Source organism: Vicia villosa, linkage group LG3 (assembly GCF_029867415.1).
Source record: "Vicia villosa cultivar HV-30 ecotype Madison, WI linkage group LG3, Vvil1.0, whole genome shotgun sequence".
Lineage (NCBI taxonomy): Eukaryota > Viridiplantae > Streptophyta > Magnoliopsida > Fabales > Fabaceae > Vicia > Vicia villosa.
The window spans coordinates 28,583,666-28,605,325 of record NC_081182.1 but is presented as its reverse complement, the minus strand read 5'-3'; the positions used below and the strand labels follow the sequence as shown (position 1 = coordinate 28,605,325).

The 21,660-nt window shown below is 33.5% G+C and overlaps 3 protein-coding genes and 2 non-coding genes across 6 annotated transcripts; 2 read left to right on the top strand and 3 right to left on the bottom strand.

Annotated features, from left to right (window-relative positions):
* Positions 1-12,153: 12,153 nt before the first annotated feature.
* Positions 12,154-14,337, bottom strand: LOC131657779 (uncharacterized). Its single transcript, XM_058927141.1, has 4 exons — positions 14,306-14,337; positions 13,990-14,161; positions 13,386-13,459; positions 12,154-12,268 (listed from the first exon to the last, which is right to left on the bottom strand). Exons 1-4 carry the CDS (start codon positions 14,335-14,337, stop codon positions 12,154-12,156), a joined length of 393 nt encoding a protein of 130 aa, XP_058783124.1.
* LOC131660807 (uncharacterized) lies at positions 12,502-20,310 on the bottom strand. 2 transcript variants are annotated; one of them, XM_058930140.1, is made up of 8 exons: positions 20,233-20,310; positions 20,053-20,114; positions 19,311-19,417; positions 19,071-19,131; positions 14,306-18,995; positions 13,774-14,161; positions 13,386-13,459; positions 12,502-13,112 (listed from the first exon to the last, which is right to left on the bottom strand). In XM_058930140.1, exon 5 carries the CDS (start codon positions 18,214-18,216, stop codon positions 15,667-15,669), a length of 2,550 nt encoding a protein of 849 aa, XP_058786123.1. In that variant the 5' UTR covers positions 18,217-18,995; positions 19,071-19,131; positions 19,311-19,417; positions 20,053-20,114; positions 20,233-20,310; the 3' UTR covers positions 12,502-13,112; positions 13,386-13,459; positions 13,774-14,161; positions 14,306-15,666. The 2 variants fall into 2 exon arrangements, with proteins under 2 accessions (XP_058786123.1, XP_058786124.1); XM_058930141.1 differs by having other exon boundaries at positions 13,399-13,459; positions 14,306-19,131.
* TRNAD-GUC (transfer RNA aspartic acid (anticodon GUC)) lies at positions 14,538-14,609 on the top strand. The gene has a single exon. It is a non-coding gene; the product is annotated as a tRNA-Asp (tRNA).
* On the bottom strand, positions 19,307-20,552 carry LOC131657778 (uncharacterized). The gene is made up of 4 exons (XM_058927140.1): positions 20,521-20,552; positions 20,233-20,425; positions 20,040-20,114; positions 19,307-19,417 (listed from the first exon to the last, which is right to left on the bottom strand). Exons 1-4 carry the CDS (start codon positions 20,550-20,552, stop codon positions 19,307-19,309), a joined length of 411 nt encoding a protein of 136 aa, XP_058783123.1.
* Positions 20,553-20,750: 198 nt separating this feature from the next.
* Positions 20,751-20,822, top strand: TRNAD-GUC (transfer RNA aspartic acid (anticodon GUC)). Its single transcript has one exon. It is a non-coding gene; the product is annotated as a tRNA-Asp (tRNA).
* Positions 20,823-21,660: the final 838 nt, after the last annotated feature.

Here is a 21,660-nt window from a genome sequence, read left to right as displayed (position 1 = left end):
TGAACTAAAATACAAAAATCAAGTTTAATCATTTTGAAGAAATGATGAAAATTAACTCAAAAACCTTATGAACAATGTCATAAGTTGTTTTTATAAGTTCTCCCAAATAAATAGTATGACAAAATCTATGTTAATAGGTAAACTTGAATAAGTCAACAAAAAAAAGCATTTAGTTTTGTTGATTTTTTAATTTGTTAGTCTATTTAAACATTAGTAAAATTTCTTATTTACAAATGCTCAAATAAAATAGGCTCTTGGGCCAAACAGGCATTTGAAAAGGTCATACTTAGGCCTAAAAATAAGCCTCTGATAGGCCACAGATCAGACTTAGACTTTGAAATTTTTGACTGGCCAAAATCAGGCTTGGCAAAACCTAGCTCAGACCAGCCTATTCTCACCCTTACACACAGATTAAGAAATGTAGTAATAATGTTATAAAACATTGCACTTTTACTAAATTAACCTTATAAATATATGAAAAAAGCTATTTGTACACCAAAGTGTACACCTACACCGTATGTACGGATGACACTGTTCATGTACGGACTATACTATTCACCGTCCGTACATGAACAGTGCAATATTATGTTAATTTTTTTTTAGTTTTTTTTTAAAAAAATATTTTTTTAATGTTTTTTTTAAAAAATATTTGACAATACCTGCGTATTTACTTGCGGATTTACCTACGAATTTGACAATACCTGCGTATTTACTTGCGGATTTACCTATGGATTTGACAATACCTGCGTATTTAATTGCGGATTTACCTACGGATTTGACAATACCTGCGGATTTACCTACGAATTTGACAATACATGCGGATTTACTTGCGAATTTACTTACGAATTTAGGTAAATCCGCAGGTAATGTCAAATGCAGGTAAATCCGAAAGTAAATCTGCATGTATTGTCAAATATTTTTTTAAAAAACATAAAAAAAATAATATTAAAAAAAACGTAAAAAAAATATTAATACAATATTTCACTGTTCATGTACGGACGGTGAATAGTACCGTCCGTACATACGGTGTAAAAATAGGACCGTTCGTACATAGGGTGTAAGAATAGCATTGCTGTAAATATATTGAAAGTAGTGTACATAGTAATAATTAAATGGCACAATTGAAAAAATAGCAATTATTTCAACACTAAAAAGTAATAATGACATTCATTTTGAAGCAATTTTTTTCTCTAAGACAACACTCATTTTTAAAAGAGTATCTTTTAGACAATGTTTAAGAAGGTCATAGAAAATTATTTTAAGAATAATGAAATATGTATTAAATTAATGAAATAATTTAGGCATTGTTTAATAAATTATTTGTTTTTGGTTTTATAATACATACTAATCCATTGTATTTCCTCCGTTTTAAAATTAGTGTTATTTTAAGAAAAAAAATCATTTAAAAAATAATGTAATTTTTACTTTTCAATATAAAAATAATTTCTATTTTTCAATTGTGTCATTTAATTATTATTTTATACACTATTTCCAATGTATTAATAGGATTAATTTTATTAAAATACATTATCATTGTATTTCTTAATCTTTATACAAACACACTTTATACGACACTAACAACAAAATCCAATTCTTTAATTAAATCACTTTTTGAGGCATTCTTAACTACTTTTACTTTCTTTCCTATATCTGCTCGAGGCGTGTCCATTTGAACCTATAGGCTCTAACCTAATTCCATATGGCTGCCAGCGCCACTACCTCTTCCACCTCCTGCGGCAATTTCTTCAATTTCCGATCATCAAGCTCTTCCAATCAGCCATACAGGGTCCGCAACTCCTCGAGTCAAACCTCTTCTCCAGGTTGCGGTGGAAAGCTCGATGGCGTGGCTATGTGGTTCGTCAACGGCGTTACAATGGCTTTCTTCGCTTCTTTGAATCGTTGCTCTTGCATCCGCATCAATACTCAAGAAGACGTTGAAGATGCCAACGATTTGCCGTTGATGTTCGACGACGGTAATCTCCGCCATGACGGTGTCGCCGCCGCTGCTACCACCAGCCGGAGAAGGACCGGTAAAGGGGAGAAAAGTGGAGCTGTACTTGTCGATTAACACTAATCATCGTGATTATGAGTTAATGTCTCTTTAATTTCATGGTAAGTCATATTATAAATATTAATAATATATTATATAATAATGCTACATATGTTAAAGTATTTCGAATTGTGCGTTAAAATCAAAGCTTATGTTAAATTTGGAGCGATGAAAAATGAATATCAATCATGAAACTGTAATGTTCTTCCTTTAATTATTATACATACATATAAGAATGGTTCATGTATATTGCAGTAAATTTACTTAGATTGATTTCGTACTCTTAATGTTGTTAATTTATGCAAATAGATTTGAGTCAAACATATAGAATTTTACAAAAAATTATTGGATTTTGATCCAACAACCACTACTACAAATTGCGCTGCCGTCGCCTAAAAACTTTTTGCAATTTCAGTTAATGTAGGTGTTCGTCACTAACATGCGCTCAATGCGGTTGTCATAGTGTCAATATCGATTTGTCCGGACCGTTTTTTAAAACCTTTATGAATAAGAAAAATGAGAGATGAGTGAAGTGAGGAGTGGGTTGGGAGTATGATTACTTGAATCCCACCGTTATCATATTTCCTGGCTTTTTTATTTATTTAATATTATATTTATGGGATTTTAAATTAATTTGAAGAATTCATTGCTGTTTGAGCACGTTATAGGGATTAAAGTTGCTTTAAAAATAAATTAAAAAAAGCAACATTTTGTCTGAATTATTTATTCTCAAATGATGCTGTCGTTTGGGCCATGATGATTGCGTCGTTTCCGTCGACAAATTTATTTCATTTTTTTGAAAAATATTGTTTCTCAACGATGAGCACCAAGGAATCCAATGCTATTGGGACAAATAAATACAAACTGTGTAAATTAGAGGACCAGCTTTCACTTTTACACTAAAGCGTAATTAGGGGTGATCAAAACCAAACCAACCCAATAGAAAACCGCAAATCAAACCAAACCAAATCGAAATTGTAAAAAACCGCATTTGGTTCGGATTAGTTTGAGTCAATTTTTACAAAACCGCACGGTTCGGTTTGCGGTTTGTATTTTGTAAACCGAACCAAACCGAATCAAACCGCATTATGTTACCACCTAAATTTTAGTAACTCACATCCAACCCAAACTTAAACTTATTATACATTAGCATTATGATTACGAACAATTTTCTCATCCTTACACATATAATTTCAGTCTCGATCTTCTAAAATCTCTATTAACATTATCGCACTTTCTTTGTCACATACATCTTCCCTCTTCTTCTATAATCTCTACTCTCTTATATTCTTTCTTTTTCACCTTCTCATTTTTATGTAAATGTTCTGTATTTCAGTTTCGTTTTTATCGCATATCTTCTTCTCTAATCTCTCAACACTTTTTTTCTTTTTGACTTTCACTAATCTTTCGTCTCTTATATTTTTTTGTTTCGTTATAATAATTTTTATATTGTTTTTTGCTATTATTTTATGTTTAATATTTCACTTTTGTCTAATTTAATTTTTACATATTAAATGGAAAATTGTTGTCAAAATATGACGAGTTTTGTTGTTATTTGATAATGTATGAATTTATAAATACAAAATTATGTTATCATCTATATGTAGGGGTGGCAAAGCGGGCGGCCCGCCCCATTTAGACCCGCCCCATTTAAGCTCATCCAAAAGCGGGGTGGGGCGGGGCGGGCCTACTTAGGTGTTCGAGCTCAAAAGTCATGCCCGCCCCATTTACTAACGAGTTGGCGGGTTGGCGGGCCGGCCCGCCAATTTTTATTTATTTTTTATTTTAAATTTGATTTACCGCATAATTTACAAAAAAATAATTATAACCAAAAAGGTCGATAAAGTATTTTTTTTAAAAACGCACAATATAACTTCAACATATCTTAAGTCTAAAGAGTTCAAAAAATAAAACAAATAAAGATCAATTATAACAAAAAAAATAACAAAATAAACTCAATCACAATAAAAAAGCGTATCAAAATAAATAAATAATACATATCACTTTAATCCTATTTAAAATCTAACTACTAAAAAACCCAATTAAGAATTTACATAAAACAGACAGTGATAACAATTACATCGCATAATACATCACGGTGCATAAAATAATAGTGCATAAAATATCAACACCTAACTTTCTCACTAATTAGTAATTACTTCATATAAACTTTTATATTAAGCGATTCCTTAATAAACTTTTATATTAAGCGATTCCTTAATAGTTAAATCTAAAATTTGTCACACTTATACACTCATCAAATCCCTCTTTTTCTTAAAATCAATATCTTTTTCTAAAGAAAACATGTGAGCTAATGTATTAACAACTTAATAATTATGCATGTTATACAACTGTTCTTTTATTTCAAGCTTTTCCAATCAACACATGTATTAGAAAGTTATAGAAAGAACGTTACAATTATAATTCAATTTGTATGTATAATAATTTAGAATAGAATTCAATCAATATAATTATAAGAGAAGAGTGTTGTTTTTATAGTTGAAGTTATTTTAATTCTAAATAAAAATTAATTTTTTTAACAAAAACCCCGCGGGCAAAACCCGCCCCGCCCCGCCCCGTCTCGGCCCGATTTTTTAAGCGGGTTAGGCGGGGCGGGCCAACTTAAGGTACCGAGTCGAAAATCTCAGCCCAGCCCGCCTAAAATGGCGGGTCAAACGGGCCGACCCGGCGGGCCTGGCCCGTTTTGCCACCCCTATCTATATGTGTATGTATGCCTCAATAAAATATTTGTAAAAAATCGAACCGAACCAACCGAACCGAACCAAACCGCATTAGTTTGGTTTGGTTTGGTTCAGATTTTTTTTAAAAGCCAACCAAACCAAATCGCATTATTTTTTCTCTTGCGATTTGAATGATTTTTTCCGTCAAAACTGTCCAAACCGCACCGCAAGCACCCCTACTTGCAATGTACTACGGTTGGACTGGATTCCCATTCAGCCATAAATTTGACTTTATTCGTGTATATCTATTTTTGTTGGATTAAAATTAATTATAAATTTTAACCTTACAGGGTCCGTTGGTCTAGAAACAAAATCTAAGAAATTAACAAAAAGTTCTAGTATGTTTAAGAAATGTGGCTTCAGTATTATCTAAATAAAAATGAGCTTAATTCATTCAATGAAAGTTAGAAAAATGAATTGGCCTACTTTCTTTCGAAAAAGAAGTTAGAAAAATGAATAGTTTATTGTTATTCAAATTAAAATTATAATCATAACTATTTTTCTTATGGTTGAACTTCATGTGTTAGTTTTTTAAAATTATTTTCTTATTCTGCATACTAAAGTTGGGGAAAACGTGATCCACCACCGCCGATCTCTAGGGATGTAGGTTGAGTCAAGTCAGCTTAGATATGGATTTAAAAATTGGATTTTGGATCAAATTGGATACAAATTTAAAAATTAAAAAATTTATTAAAAATTGGATTTTGGATCAAATTGGATACAAATTTAAAAATTCATTGATTCACTAATCAAATATTTATTATTAAAATTTTAAAATTAATTCCTATGCATTGTCCGTGTAAAATTCTTTACACATTCAGGGCATCACAATCATTCATAAATATTATTTTATAAATAAATAAAATAAAAATTAAATTTCAATAAGCATTTAACGGTCATGATTCACTGACGGTGTAAAACTTTTTTACATTGTCGGTGCATACAAATTAAATTCTAAAATTTGAATGATTTTGTTGAATATTAAATTAATTGTTGTAGTTTTAATCTCTTGAATATTTACTATTTTAGTGAACCATGATTTTAACTAATTTTTGATGTTTCACTCTTTGATTATTTTGTTGCTAATATAATTTTATATCATGCAACGTTAGGTTGTTCCTAGTATTTTATGATAGTTTTTATTAGGTGATGTTGTCATTTATTATTTTATGTTAAAAAATACTAATAAAATTGATTATCTAATTTTTTTGAAGATAAAAATGTTCAGTAATTTTTATGAAAAAAAATATGATGACTTATCATTTTGTCGTTTAATATTAATAAATCAAAAAATTTATTTGGACAATTTACTACCCAATCCAATCCAAAAATTAGTGGATTTGTTCAAACTGGCCCATCAGTGTAACAGGTGGTTATTTTATCTTTGCCAAACAAGAACGTCCTATATGGTTGGATATTGGGTTTAGTCAAACCTAACCCAAACCGGTCCACATACACCTACCAATCTCTTGATTAACCAATATACTCCTCAATCAATAGATTTGTAATCTCATCTGCAAAGTTAACGTCAGCCCAGACAACATTATCCACTTTTTAAGTGGGAGTATAACTTAAATTAATTTTTTGACTATACCCCTCACCTAATTTCTTAAAGAATCTTTGAATAAACCTTCCTATACAAAGAATGTAGAGCTTTGTTAGTACTTTTCATAATTGAGTTTATTTCAATAACTATATATGAATGATACCAACAAACATGTATGATATTTGGTCTCAACACTATAACATTTTGGCATACAATTTTTATTCTCAATCCCTCTGATCTGATGCATGATTGTTTATACTGGATTGTCATGACTTTAAAACCATCTTCGAAAATTCTTTTTTTCTCCACTTTTATAAGTAGCAACAAGAGATCATAAAGATGGATCTCTAGCGCATTGTGTGAAAATATAGAATATATTCTCTAAGATGGTAAAATATTCAATCCCTGCCAGAAATGTAGAATAATTATGTCATTTTGTTCGATGGGACAAGTCAAATGCATGCTTGTGTTGCATAAGGGAATTTCCAGAGCATAAGAACGAAGTCTCTTTAGAGTCCGTACACTAGTTGCATTTAGCAGAGATTGTGGGGTTCCAATTGTGACACCTACAGTTTGTCAAAAGTATCTCATGAGACATAACCAAATGAACCCTTGGATCAAATGTGGTACATTCCACTTCTAAATAGTTAATATTAGTAGAAATAATAGTAAGAGATAAATAAATATATTTATAGGCATTGCTACCAAAAATTCAGGAGCAATTTTAGTCTACACCATCTTCAGAAAGAGGGTGATGAATGACAATAATATTGTACATGTTTGATCTATTTTAGGTCGGGTACTTGATAACCCAAGGAGAAGCATACACCCCAAGAGTATGTTAGACTATAGGACAGAGCCAAAAGAGTATGCCTCGAAGTATTGCTCTCTTGATAGAGTAAGACCAAGTTAAGCCAGCTAGTGAATCATGCTTATTCTTCCAGCAAGAAACTAACATGGAGGGAATATTCAAATATGGAGACTTAAAACACGTGGATAAATGATAACATTATGGTCTAAGATCTGACAATAAATTTTGATTTCAATCACTATTAAAAGATCATATTTAATTAGGTACAATCGTCTTAATGGTCCTTAATGAGTCTTAAGTACGAAAAATAATAGGGCTAATATATGAAAAGATGACTATCGAAGGAGAAAGGGGGCAAAGTTCATCGATAGAAGATTGAGACTTTATTGACCCTCGCTAGGAATTAGGAATTAAGGTACATACATGTTATATCAACCTAAAAGTTAAAGGATGGTACTGTCTGATAACATCTTCGGGTAGGATTTGATATAATTTCATAGTAATCATAAGCATATTAGTTACATAACTAGAAATCTGAATATGTATCTTTAGGATACATGAAAATTGAGAGAATCAAGATTTTCAGAGAGCAAGACAAGATTAAACTACCTATTTCCAATCTATTCATACTTATATTATCTTAATTTGAATAAAATAAAGTATATTATATTATTGTTAAGTGACGAGGATGTAAAAAGTGATTTTTTTCTACAATTTTTCACTATGTTGTAAGTTCAATTTGTATTGTGTCAGAAGTGGATTTTATCTAAATAATATCATATTACAAATATAATATGATTGTTTCCTTTATAAAATGTTGATTTTATTAACGAGGATATTAAGTTGATCACATTGTCAAACAATACTTTGATTTGGTGAACCATAATGATCAAAGAAACCAGGATATCACGTAAAAAGTTTAAAGTTAAACAAGTCTCCAATAAGAATATACAAGTTAGTTCTTACAAGTATTAAGAACCAAGGACAAGACTGGAAAACATCTTTAAGTCCTTATAGAGTATTATGTTCGAACCATACAGAGTATTCTCTCGCGTACATGCTACTCCCTACAGGACATTATAGTGGACTTCTCGGGGGTATCCTTGCGTTACGGGATACTTCCTACATGGAATTATGTTGGAACCCTGCGGTCCTTGCACCTACGAGCTACTCTCTTCAGGGTATTATTTTGAAATCCTCCAGGGCATCCTTGTGCCTACGGGCTACTCCCTTAGGTATGTTATGTTGGAACTCTGGAAGGTATCCTCACACCTTCGGGTGACTCCCTAAGAATATTGTCAATCAAAACTATAGAGGATAAAATCACTTACAAAGTCAAGTCGATCTTAAGTTGTGGTGCCAAGATTTTAGACTTAATCATTTTTCTCTTTCAAGCCTTATGCTTTCAAGGTGTGTATTGATATCTCCATCTTCGGGTTGTTCTACCACACCATCTTCAAGATCAACCTCTTCTATCAATCGATCATCCAATATAAATTTGTAGTGTCCCAGACTTTCAACTGAAACACATCGGTCCAACACACCTGATTCTTGTGGGTTTATGTACCTTTAGGTTCATCTTTAGCATAGTGGGCTTAATATTATGATGGAGAGCACACCTTAGGAGTAGGCCAAGCTCTAGGGAGATTTCAATAATATTGAAAGAGTCTGCTCTAAAATAACAATGTTTAAATATCATGGTCTTCCAGTGAAAGTATTTTTCCCCTACATGTCTTGTGCTTAGGAGACTGTGTACTGATATATCTATAAAACATAAGCATGTCCAACTTTAGCTATCTAAGCAGAAGTCTCATAAAGACTCTGGGAAATGCCCCATAAAGGATGGAGGGCTTAGAAACCATTTCTCCCCTATGTAGATCATAATTGAGTGATGGCGTAAATATATGATCTCTTAGTTGGTTTCAATAAAATATTTCACCACTACACGACTCATGCTTGGGGTCTGTGTACATGTCCAGTCTATTTTAGCCTGGGTACTTGATGACCCAATGAGAAGCACACAACTAAAGAGTGGGTCAGGTTATAGAACAAAGTTAAAAGAGTCGGCCCCGAAGTATAGTTTGCTCGACAAAGTCAAACTAGGTTAAGCCACCTGGTGGACCAAGACGACCATTTCGACCCAAAACTAACATGGATGGAATATTCGAATACGGAAATTTAAAATACATGGATAACCATTATGTCCCAAGATCTAACAATAAATATTTATTCCAATCACCATTAATCAAGGACAAATTCCTTAATGGTCCTTAAAAAATCTTGAGGATAAAAAAATATTACGGCTACTATATAAGTTGATGACCATCGAAGGATAAAGGGAACAAAATTCATCGATAAACAATGGTGATTTTACTTGCCCTCACTAGTAAAGTTACATTAATGTAGTTTTTCTAGTACAAATATGATACACCATTTCAATATTGGAGCAATTGTAAAGAAAATCAAGGTATTATTTCCCCTTTCTATTAACAGCACCTTTAACTCTCAAGGGAGTATTCAAAATCATATCAATTTAGGTCAAATTGAAAAATGGAGATTTCTTAGTTAGAATTTGAAAATCAATCAAATTGACTACAAAGAATCAATTAATCAATTAATTTTTTATCAGTGTGAACATGATCAACTCTAAAATCTCCTTTAGAGAGAAACTCTCTAACAGTCTTATGCTTACTATGTATGCGTCATCTCTAAGCGTTGTAGTAATGTATCTCAATTTTTGAAATAGTCGTGATATAATTATAGTGGATCAACACAACTAGCTATAATTTTTTCATTAGGATATTTCAATTAGCAAACATCTCAACTAACTTGCTTTTTTAATAATGATTGCAAGTGTTATCATTTTGGATTTCATATTGGAATGAGTCAGAATAGTTTATTTCTTAGATTTCCAAAAGACATCTTCTCTTGTTATGCTAAATATATATTTGCTAGTTGATTGGAAATCATATAATAAAGTGTTCCAATCACCACCGGTGTATCCTTCAAAGAGAGTGGGAAACTTTTGATTAAGTAATTCGAAGTTTAAAGTTCTTTAGGTGCCTCATAAGTTATGACTCTTTCAATAGCATGTCAATTCTCTTTACTAGGTCAATTTCTAAACTTGCACAATAATCCTACATTATAGACAATGTCGGATCTAATACAACAAATGACATACTTGAGGCTACTATTGATACTCAAATATTCATATTATTTTTCAATTTCACGAATGATCTTGAAGAATTTAACACTTAGATCTTATGAAGCGCAATCATGTTTACACTCATAATAATTGATTACTGAATATAATTTACTACAGTGAGACTAATCCATTGAAATTCTTTTTCTAACCTAGTATTCTTCGTACCATGGATTATACGTGCTTCTCTAAGATGATGATGATTATTATTATTATTATTATTATTATTATTATTATTATTATTATTATTATTATTATTATTATTATCAAACTTGTGAGATTTTGGATCGAACTATAATATCTCGATAGGGATAGCTTCTTGGTTTGTCATAGTTTAAGCATGTTGTCGAAGTTTGTTCACATGACGAAGTCCAACTTGCAATAGTTGATAATGCTAGGTTAGTTAGCATGTCAAATCCAACATGTTTGTTTAGCCCAATTATTTATTTTTGCTTGTAGCCTAAGTTAGTTTAATAGTATACAAATAAACTAGTTCTCTCATGTTGTGGAGAGGAGTTGATTGTTGTTATTCACTTGTAATATGTAAGTGAAAAGAAAAACAGTTACAACCAATCCTAATTTTCTTCTTCTCTCTCCTTTGTGAAAACTTAATAATTTTTTGTGCTTGTTCAAGAAACTCAATCTTTCTCATAGTTTTGGTTTGTTCTTGACGACACTCCAACACAATAAAACTTGATACGCAACAATAAATTTACATAATTTACTAAATAAATGTTTGAATCAAATATGAGTAGGTCATCTACATAGAGACATATGATAATTCAAATTTCATTTTTTAGATTTACTGTAAATGCATTTATTACTTTCATTCACCTTAAAATCATTTGAGATAATCAGATTGTCAAACTGTTCACGTGTTCCTTAGGAGTTTGCTTAAGATTATACAAAAACTTATCAACTTACCAAAAAAAAAAAAAAGCTTAAGATTATACAAAAATTTATCCAACTTACCCAAAAAAAAAAAAAATTCTTTTCCATGAACCACAAATCTAAGTTCTTTTCTATTAACCACAAATCTTCAAGTTTTCTCCTTATAGATTTATTCTTTCAAATTACCATTTAAAAAAGTAATTTTAAAAAATGTCCTTCCTCTAAGTTATAGTTACGGTGAAAAGTGTCGAAAAAAATCTATAATCTACTCCCTCTGTCCCAAATTATAAGAGAAAATTACTTTTAGATTCATTGAATAATTAATGTATTTGGTCTATATAAAGACCAGATACATTAATTCTTCAATGAATCTAAAAAGTGATTTTCTCTTATAATTTGGGACGGAGGGAGTATTTATCTATGAAATTTGGTTACAAGCCTTCTATCAACGGTTCCACCAAATATTAGTTTTTCCTTTTTTTAAATTTTATTTACAACCTATCTATCGAGTTGTTTGTTTCCTATAATAACTATTTGTCTATGAAATTTGGTTACAAGCCTTCTATCAACGGTTCCACCAAATACTAGTTCAAGATCTTAAATTACTATTCAACTTCTCCTAGGATAGATTTATAAATTTCTGATTGTAACCATATTTTCAAAATATAATTACAAGTTACTCTGTTTTTTAATTTTCAAAATATTTTATTTTAAGTTAATCAAAATGGCTTTTTTGAATTTAAAACATAAACTCATTTTTAACAAAATAATTTTTCCTACAAACATAACTAAAAAACGAAAAAATAATTTTTAAAAATAATTATAAACAATTGTGTTCAGCATACAGTCTATTTGCACAAGACTTCACACAAACATATTTCAAACATTGATGCTAAATGAACATACACGTGCCTATAACTCAGCACTTGAATTTTCAGTCACTGATTTTCTCTTGAACTGATTCGACCATAATGTCCCTGCATTATCTTTTCCTGATTGCATGTCTGAAATTGGAAGGCTTCTAGTTCTGCCGCACATAAAAGATACATGTTCCAAATGTAGTGGTAGAGAGACAGAATAACGGCTAAGCATGACATGAGTGCATGATTGCCATAGTTATTCTTTCAACCACTTTTTCTTGAACACAGAGTAAACCAATGTGAATGCATCTCAATAATGCATTTTGCGATCTATTGTTTAGTGATGGATCTATTATATTTGTAATTGTACCCTCCCTCCAGTTTCTCCACACCTGCTCAATTGCCTAGATCACTAATGACAATTCTAACCTTAATATGTTTAGTCATAGAGTATGTAATAATATTTCAAAGCATAATTTTTCATTGGCATGTAAGAAGTAATAATAAGATATAAGGACTTACAAAGCTAAGTAAATCTCCCATACTCTGCTCATAAAAAAGAAGGACACGCTTCACCAATCATCATCACCTCGCCAAAGAGTTTTTTTTAGGTTTACAAATATGCCCTTTTATGTCCCTAGGTCGGTATCTATTGTAGCTTTCAAAATTTTATTTTTGTTGAAGATAATTCAAGAGGTAGACAAGATTTATTAATTACAGCTAATGCATCATTGAGGCATTTTGAGAAAACAAATGAATCAGAGATTGATTATCAGTAGACAGTACACCAATAAAGTAATGCGTGTGATGAAATAAAATTACAGGAAATCTAAATGCTTGTGAAACCAGTTTTAACAACAGACTAGGCAAGGTGAAATACAGGAGTGAGCATATAATTGATTACCTGCAAATTGCGACAGTTACACTGAGTGATGTATGAGCGATCAAATTCAAGAAAAAGGAACGCCTCCAATCCAAATCAATTGAAGTTTCATCGATTAGGCTGCTCAACTGGTGGAGAAAATTTTAAAAAAATTAGTTGGCATCGGAATTCAAAGGCCTACATACATCATAAGAGCTATCCAATAAGCAAGCCCTAAAGGATTTTACCAATCAAAAACAATAACTTGAAGATGTAAATGATTGAGACAGAAGGACATGTAAAACTAAGAATACTAATAATATCATGGTATGAAATGTATACGAAGGACACACATATGCAGGGAAACAACGGTAAGTTTAGCATACAATTTGAACCACCTGCGTACAAAAGAATGAATTTACCTTAGGTGCCCACCTGCGTACAAAATAAGGATCAACACTTTTGCATCGTTATTGGAAGCAGACCCTCGAGAAACCTGTGTTGTGTTGAAAAAAAACTTGTAAGAATATCAGCAATAATGCTTCTTACAAGAAAGGGAAAAGGAAATCATTCATAAGCATGTAAAAAACAAAACAAAGTAAAAAAGTTAGTGTGAAAATGATAACAGTAAGAACTGTTATCACTCTGCAATTATAGGAGCAGAGAAAACCTTCCAAGAATAAAAGAGAATGAGAGAGATTTAGAGTAATTTCTTTGATATCATTTCCAGGAGCTAATGGCTCACTTAAATACAGCTCATGCATAACAGAAAGATTTGCTAAATCTATACAAAATGGGAATCTAACAAACTTGTAATGAGTCCGCATCCTTCTAGATCCTTTCTTCACTAGCAGCCAAAACAATCACATAATCCTCCAATCTTTTAGGAATTCTGATTGTTCTTTTTGTCCTTGGGCCTTGCTCTTGATTATTTTCCACTTCCATTATTGGGCCAATGTCATCACTGCTGAGCCTTCCCGTATCAGAAAAGGACATAACAACATACCAATTTTCTTACAAAAAAACGAGATCATCATCTTGGCGTCCCCTAGACTCTTTACCACGAACAAAATAGAGATCAAAAACATCATTCCAAAACTTCATATCCATTTCAACATCAGGAGCATCTTCTTGATCTTCAACAACAGTTCTCCCAATTAAATTTGAGTGCTTCTTCACCATGCTCAACAATTCATATCTAACAAACCAAAGAACAACAATCTCTTAATTTTAACTAATTCAATTCGGTGTATTGATTCAGTATGATGTGAAGTTGGATGAATGTTCGAGAATCGAATTATAAAACCAAAAAATGAATACAAGTGAAAAAGAGTGAAAGTACCTTGAAGGGGTTTCACCTCCATCGCCAAGCATTTTTTCTAAATCTAAAATTTTGTTTCAGTCGGTGAAATTAGAGTTAAAGATATGAAGGATCAAGAACTACTTCTCAGTTTGTTGCCAAAATTTCATTGACAATTGAAGAGAGATGAAATTAATTGTTCGGTATATGTTATGAGACGTCAGCAAAATAAAATAACAAAGATTTACCATTATAACAAACAACTTAACATCAAGTCGTTGTAGTATAGTGGTAAGTATTCCCGCCTGTCACGCGGGTGACCCGGGTTCGATCCCCGGCAACGGCGTTTTTGTTATTTTTATATTACAAACATGAACTAGACTTGCCTTTTTAGAGTCTTTGTTATTTTTATATTACAAACATTACCAACATGAACTAGACTTGCCTTTTTAGAGTCCAATTTATTTTATACACATATATTTACATCTAGAGTTTTAGACATCTTGAATAATACACAACCCATGATTGTTAATTCTATTTTATACACATATATTTACTTCTAGAGTTTTAGACATCTTGAATAATACACAACCCATGATTGTTAATTCTATATAACAGGGAAACAACCAAAAACTGAGTCCGAGTCCAAAATCATAGGAATAAAGCCTTGTTGTCGATTCACCAACACCAAAAACTGGGTTGGTCATAGCAAATCAGAATACAATCAGTCAGAGACACAAATTCTTAAATCCATAGCTAATTCAAAGGGATTAAATATTCTGTAATGGTGTTGTATGAGGCAATGTACATAATGACTTAAAGCGTGGAAGGGAACATTTTTAATTATAAAGGAGCTAAATTTGGGTCAAATTCTACAATAATTTGAAAAGGCTGAGAGAGTTACAGCTTCATGCAGCCATAAATCAGAATGTTAATAAAATCAAGATTAAGAACTAAGCAGAAGGAGGAGAGTCTTTTAACCTTTTACTAATAAAAATCTAGAAATCATTCTACCAAAGAGAAAGCATCATACTTTCAAGAGTGGGGTTGCTGGTTATATGATAGGGTCAATTTAGTATATTTAGACAAATAAACTAGCAAACAGTGAAAGATTGGGAAGGAGATTAATATTGTAATGATAAAAAAATACTGAGTTCAAATGGGATCAGTAAGTACAGAGAAATAGCATGAAAAGTAGTAAAACTATGAAAAGAAAGAAAGATTAGGCACTTCGAGAGGCCTTAGCTCTCCTAGGGATTCCAAGACTTAATTCATGCATACGGATGGCACTAATTCTTCTCCTATATGTAGTCTGAGATCTACTTTCTCTCTCCTATGCCAGCTGTCCTTTAGTAGTGCACTCCTATGCCAGCTGTCCTCCTTAGTCATGCGCTCAACACTAATTAGTTAGGATCTTGGGGGTGTGCAGGTGATTCTTTGTGGCCCCATTTCCTGCTCCACTTTCTGTGGCCCCCACCCTTATTTTCTCTACTGTAAACTTTGTCAAAACTATCAATTCCTCCCCCTTCAAAACTCTCCTTGACCTCAAGGAGGAATCCAGGAAATTCTTTCTTTAGTATGCCCACTGCTTCCCATGAATTTTCAAATTCTGACAAACCTTTCCATTTGACCAACATCTCTACTTTCCCTTGTGCATTTCTTCTAGTGTCCAAAGCTTCTTCAGGACCTGGTTCCAGACACCAATCCTCATTCATACAAGCTAGTAAGGGTTGAGATACTGTATCTAGACCTATGGTTTTTTTAAGTAAGGATGCATGGAACACTGGATGGACTCTAGAGTCTTTCGGAAGCTTCAATTTATAGGCCACTGCGCCTATCTTTTGTATCACTTCATAAGGCCCATAATACATGGGGCTCAACTTCTGGTTTACTCTTTTGGCCAACTTCTTGAGCTTGTATGGTGCTATTTTAAGATAGACCATGTGTCCCAAATCATACTTTACCTCCCTTCTATGTTTATTAACATCTGTCTTCATCTGATCTCGAGCCTTCAGTAATTGCTCTTGCATCTCCTTGATCATTTCATTCCTTTCAGGTGTCAGTTTATTAACTTCCTCAACTGCTGAAGGGTGTGCATCACCTCTGATTAAAGTAGGATGGACTCTACCATAAAGGGCTTCAAAAGGAGTACTTTTCAGAGAAGCATGGTACTTAGTATTATACCAATACTCTGCCCATGCTAACCATCTAGGCCATTGCTTCAGTTTCAACCCTGTCAAACACCTCAAATATGTCTCCACACATCGATTAACCACTTCAGTTTGTCCATCAGACTGAGGGTGATATGCACTACTATATTTCCGTTTTGTTCTAGCTTGCTTAAATAACTCTGACCAAAAACTATTCAAAAACACCCTGTCCCTCTCAGACACTATGGAACTAGGGAATCCATGGAGTCTCACTACCTCCTTGACAAATAATTCAGCTATGTATTTGGCTGTATAGGGATGACTCACCAGTAAGAAGTGAACATATTTAGTAAGCCTGTCCACCACTACCATGATGGTATCTATCCTTGCTTGTAGCATTTTCATGACTATCTTTTCTATTTCATTTTTTTGGTAAAAAGGGTACCTGTACGGTCTCAGGTTTGGAATAGTGGCACCAGTTTTCAGCACAATAGCATGATCATGCTCTCTGATAGGTGGTAAACCAGCAGGCATGTTAAAAACATCCTCAAAATTTGTCAAAAGTGTATCCCATTCAGATGAGGTTTCCACCTCTGGACCCTTAATCCGACTCCCTTTCAATGACTGCACATAGAAACCTATTCCTTTTCGGTTGCATAAGGAAGGGTCACCTTGTATGTTATACTTCTCCCCTGCCACTTCCCATTTCAAACAGAGTTCCCCAAAATTTGCTTCAATATTATCCAAGTTGGCTAACCAGTCCCTCCCTAGTACCATCTCTGATCCTCCCAACTCTATCAAGAAAAAATGTTGTTGAAATTCCACTCCTTGAATCTGAAATTTCAACCCTTCACACACACCTTGATTTCTGACACTGTCTCCATTTCCTACTTCTATCACATACGCTGGAGTATACACCAATTTCAACTTCAACTCACTCACTAACCCATCAACCATGAAATTACTTGTGGCTCCTGAGTCAATTAAAGCCAACCCCATTCTTTCCCCTATCACGCACCACATCTTGAAGGACTTGTTGAAAACGAACCCTTCTTTACTTTGCAAGGACAATTTCAAGGTTTTCAATTCTTCTCCGTCATCTTTCTCAACCTTATGGTCAGTCATCACCTCTTTATGGTCAGTCATCACCTCTTTTTCCGCCTCTTCCTCACTGCTCCCTTCACATAACATTAGCTTCCTGTGCTTGAACTTACAAACATGCTCCCTATTCCATTTATCACCATATTTGAAACACAAGTTTTTCTTACTGCGTTCCTCTAATTCAGCTGGGTTTAACTTTCTACCCTTAAGCTTATCATGGGTGACTGGACCTCCTTTTTCCATGTCCTTCCTAGCTCCATTAAAATCACCTGGGTCCTTGAATTTTACACTTCCTCCTCTATCCTTCCATGGGGCTCCTCTTCTCATCACCACCTCGTTCTTCTCATCACCATATGGATCTTCTCCTTTGAAGAGTGGAATCTCCAACCTCTGCTTACTTCCGAAGAATCGGGGACCGGTTCCACCTCCATGACGGTTGTGACGTGATCGCGACTCCCTTGACAACGTACTCCAGTCACTACCTTCATCGTCCTCTTCCTCCTCGTAACCTCTCCCATTTCGTCTACGATTCCGAGCAGGTCGCTCTTGAATCAGTTGTCTAATCTGCTCCACCGTCACCTGCGGCCGTGCTTGTTGCTCCAACACCAACTCACGAATTTGTGCCATAGTTCCTTCGAAGCTATCCATCCTTTGTTCGATTGTGTCGACTCTGTTTTCCATAATGCTTCGTGTAACGACCATTCAGTAGGTAAACGTAACCAAGGCTCTAGATACCAAATTGATAGGGTCAATTTAGTATATTTAGACAAATAAACTAGCAAACAGTGAAAGATTGGGAAGGAGATTAATATTGTAATGATAAAAAAATACTGAGTTCAAATGGGATCAGTAAGTACAGAGAAATAGCATGAAAAGTAGTAAAACTATGAAAAGAAAGAAAGATTAGGCACTTCGAGAGGCCTTAGCTCTCCTAGGGATTCCAAGACTTAATTCATGCATACGGATGGCACTAATTCTTCTCCTATATGTAGTCTGAGATCTACTTTCTCTCTCCTATGCCAGTTGTCCTTTAGTAGTGCACTCCTATGCCAGCTGTCCTCCTTAGTCATGCGCTCAACACTAATTAGTTAGGATCTTGGGGGTGTGCAGGTGATTCTTTGTGGCCCCATTTCCTGCTCCACTTTCTGTGGCCCCCACCCTTATTTTCTCTACTGTAAACTTTGTCAAAACTATCATTATACTAACAGGTACCAAAAAAACTTTTAGTGGAGCATGATACGGTAATCACTTGATATAGATTGTAACATTATAGACAGCCTAAAAAGTAAAACTCTGATTAAACCCTAACTAGACATCCGTCGAAGAAACTAAGGCCTAAAGCCTACAACAGTGGTTTGATCATTATCTGTAAAAATCAATTTAACTCCCAAAGAAGGACACGCTTCACCCATCACCATCACCTCGCCAAAGGGTTTTTTTTAGGTTTACAAATCTGCCCTTTTTTGTCCCTAGGTCGGTATCTATTGTAGCATTCATAATTTCACTTTTGTTGAAGATGATTCAAGAGGTGGGAAAAGATTTAAGTACATTTTTACCTTATATATAGGGGATAAAGATGTGTCCTTCCCAGCTTGATGGTTTTGAAGAACCTGTTGACTAGAGAAATAGATGTGTTTGAATCAAATTACCCAGACAGATAGCAACAAGTCAAAGAACTTAAAAGCTTTATTTATATTGCTCAAAAGAACCCATTCACGATGGCTTTTATAGTTAGAGCATATAAGATTTTCCTTATTCAAATAAAGGAATGAATGAGCATATCATTGATTGATTACCTGCAAATTGCGACGGTTACGCTGAATGATGTATGAGCAATTAAATTCAAGTAAAAGGAACGCCTCCAGTCCACATCAATTGAAGTTTCATCAATTAGGCTGCTCAACTGGTGGAGAAAAATTATAAAAAATCAGTTGGCATCGGAATTGGAAAGCCTACATCACAATAAGAGCTATCCAATAAGCCCGCCCTAAAGGACTTTAGCAATAAAAAAGAATAACATGTTCACAAAGCTGCACATAATAAGTACGCACCTTCATGCTGTCAATACTAATGAGCAACTAATATGAAGCCGTGCGTGCAGGTATGTATGATTAAGCTTAAGCATATATATTGTCAAGCAAATTAACACAAGGTGGTGTTGTGTCAAACTGATTTTGTTTTTAAAGGAAATCGTGCTATATACATTTGTATATATGATGTTAAGATTTGTTATAATCAATGTTGAGAGCATCAAACAAATGAATTCCATTAATAGACTTAAAGTTTCAAAACACTAGGAGGACCGACAGTAGGAAGAGAGAGAGAATGGTGGAACTGTAATAAACATTCTTTTACCAGCATATTTTGTAGTTTATTGGAGATGATGTAAAGCTTATTATCATTGTATCAAAGGACACACAGATGCAGATGCAGGGAAACAAACGTAAGTTTAGCATACAATTTGAAGATAGTTTTAAAATAAATTTGAGCAGAATCATAGATATATAATGAATGAATGAATTTACCTTAGGTGCCCACCTGCGTACAAAATAAGGATCAACAGTTTCTGCGTCGTTATTGGAAGCAGAACCTCGAGAAACCTGTGTCGAAAAAACTTTCAGCAATAATGCTTCTTACAAGAAAGGGATAGCATGTAAAAAAACAAATAAATTAAGAAGAAGTAGTGGGAAATAAAAAGAAAAGGACATAACAAGATACCAATTTTCTAACAAAGAAAACGAGATCATCATCTTGGCGTCCCCTAGACTCTTTACCACGAACAAAATAGAGATCAAAAACATCATTCCAAAACTTCATATCCATTTCAACATCAGGAGCATCTTCTTGATCTTCAACAACGGTTCTCCCAATTAAATTTGAGTGCTTCTTCACCATGCTCAACAATTCATATCTAAAAAACAATTCAATTTGGTGTATTGATTCAGTATGATGTGAAGTTGCATGAACGTTCGAGAATCGAAATATAAAATCAAAAAATGAATGTACCTTGAAGGGGTTTCACCTCCATCGCCAAGCATTTTTTCTAAATCCAAAAATTTTGCTTCAGTCTGTGAGATTAGAGTTAAAGATGTGAAGGATCAAAACAGGTTCTCAATTTGTTGCCAAAATTTCATTGACGATTCAGGAGATGAAATTAACTGTTCGGTGGTGTCATGAAACGTCAAGCGAAATAAAAGAACCAACATTTACCACTATACCACACAACTCAACATCAAGTCGTTGTAGTATAGTGGTAAGTATTCCCGCCTGTCACGCGGGTGACCCGGGTTCGATCCCCGGCAACGGCGATTTTTGTCATTTTTCATCTCCAAATACGACGTCGTTTTCCACTTCCTTGTTCATCTCTAAAAGCGACGTCGTTTACGTGTTTGCCTTTTTTGTTTTGTTAATGCTTTCTGGATCGTGGGCCATTCTTTATTTGGGCTTCAATATGTCTTAATTATGAGATCTCCATAGTTATTGAATTGAACAATATTTTAGAGGAAATTATGTTATTATTTCTTCTTCTTCTTTTTATTTTTAATGATAGAGTAATATGGTTATTGCATATTTATTAGGTGGTACACATGTGTGATATGAAAATAATATATTTACATTGTGTTAAAATTAAATTATATTAAAATTTAAAAATACAAGTTAAATATTTTATTGCATTTGAAATACAAAGTAGACAAAAAAAATTAGTACCTTTAATTTATTGAACAAATAATATTTGAAATATTAAATTGAAAAAGTTACATAAATATTATATATGAGTCCTTCAAGTGTTACGATAATACCCTGTGAAGAACAATATGGCAAGATAGGGTTAGCACCTTTTGTGAGGCAAAGGTCGGAAGTAGATGGAGTCTTAGATTAAGAATGACTTGGAAATCGAGAAGAGACGAAACATACTAATGAAGTAATCTTGTAGTTCACGTTTATTAGAGATGTTGTGCAAATTTCCAAGGAGAACCTTCGGAAGTTGGTGAAAAGGTTCTTAGACCGGAGATAACCCAAGAGACCGTCAAGAAGATCACTAAGATCTAAAAGAGTATGATGGAAGCCCTAGGCCGCCAAAACAATTTTACGAATAGGCGGAGACGACAGTTAGAGTTTTGAGAGGGAGATCACATTTTCTTGAAG

Coding starts and splice junctions, on each gene's coding strand:
- LOC131657778 (XM_058927140.1), bottom strand. CDS start 20,552: ATGCTTGGCGATGGAGGTGAAACCCCTTCAAG. Junction 20,115..20,232: donor TTTTCTTTGTTAGAAAATTG/GTATCTTGTTAT, acceptor TTTTCGACACAG/GTTTCTCGAGGTTCTGCTTC. Junction 19,418..20,039: donor TACGCAGGTGGGCACCTAAG/GTAAATTCATTC, acceptor TTTCTCCACCAG/TTGAGCAGCCTAATTGATGA.
- LOC131657779 (XM_058927141.1), bottom strand. CDS start 14,337: ATGCTTGGCGATGGAGGTGAAACCCCTTCAAG. Junction 14,162..14,305: donor GGAGGTGAAACCCCTTCAAG/GTACTTTCACTC, acceptor TTGGTTTGTTAG/ATATGAATTGTTGAGCATGG. Junction 13,460..13,989: donor GACGCCAAGATGATGATCTC/GTTTTTTTGTAA, acceptor AACACAACACAG/GTTTCTCGAGGGTCTGCTTC.
- LOC131660807 (XM_058930141.1), bottom strand. CDS start 18,216: ATGGTCGTTACACGAAGCATTATGGAAAACAGAGTCGACACAATCGAA.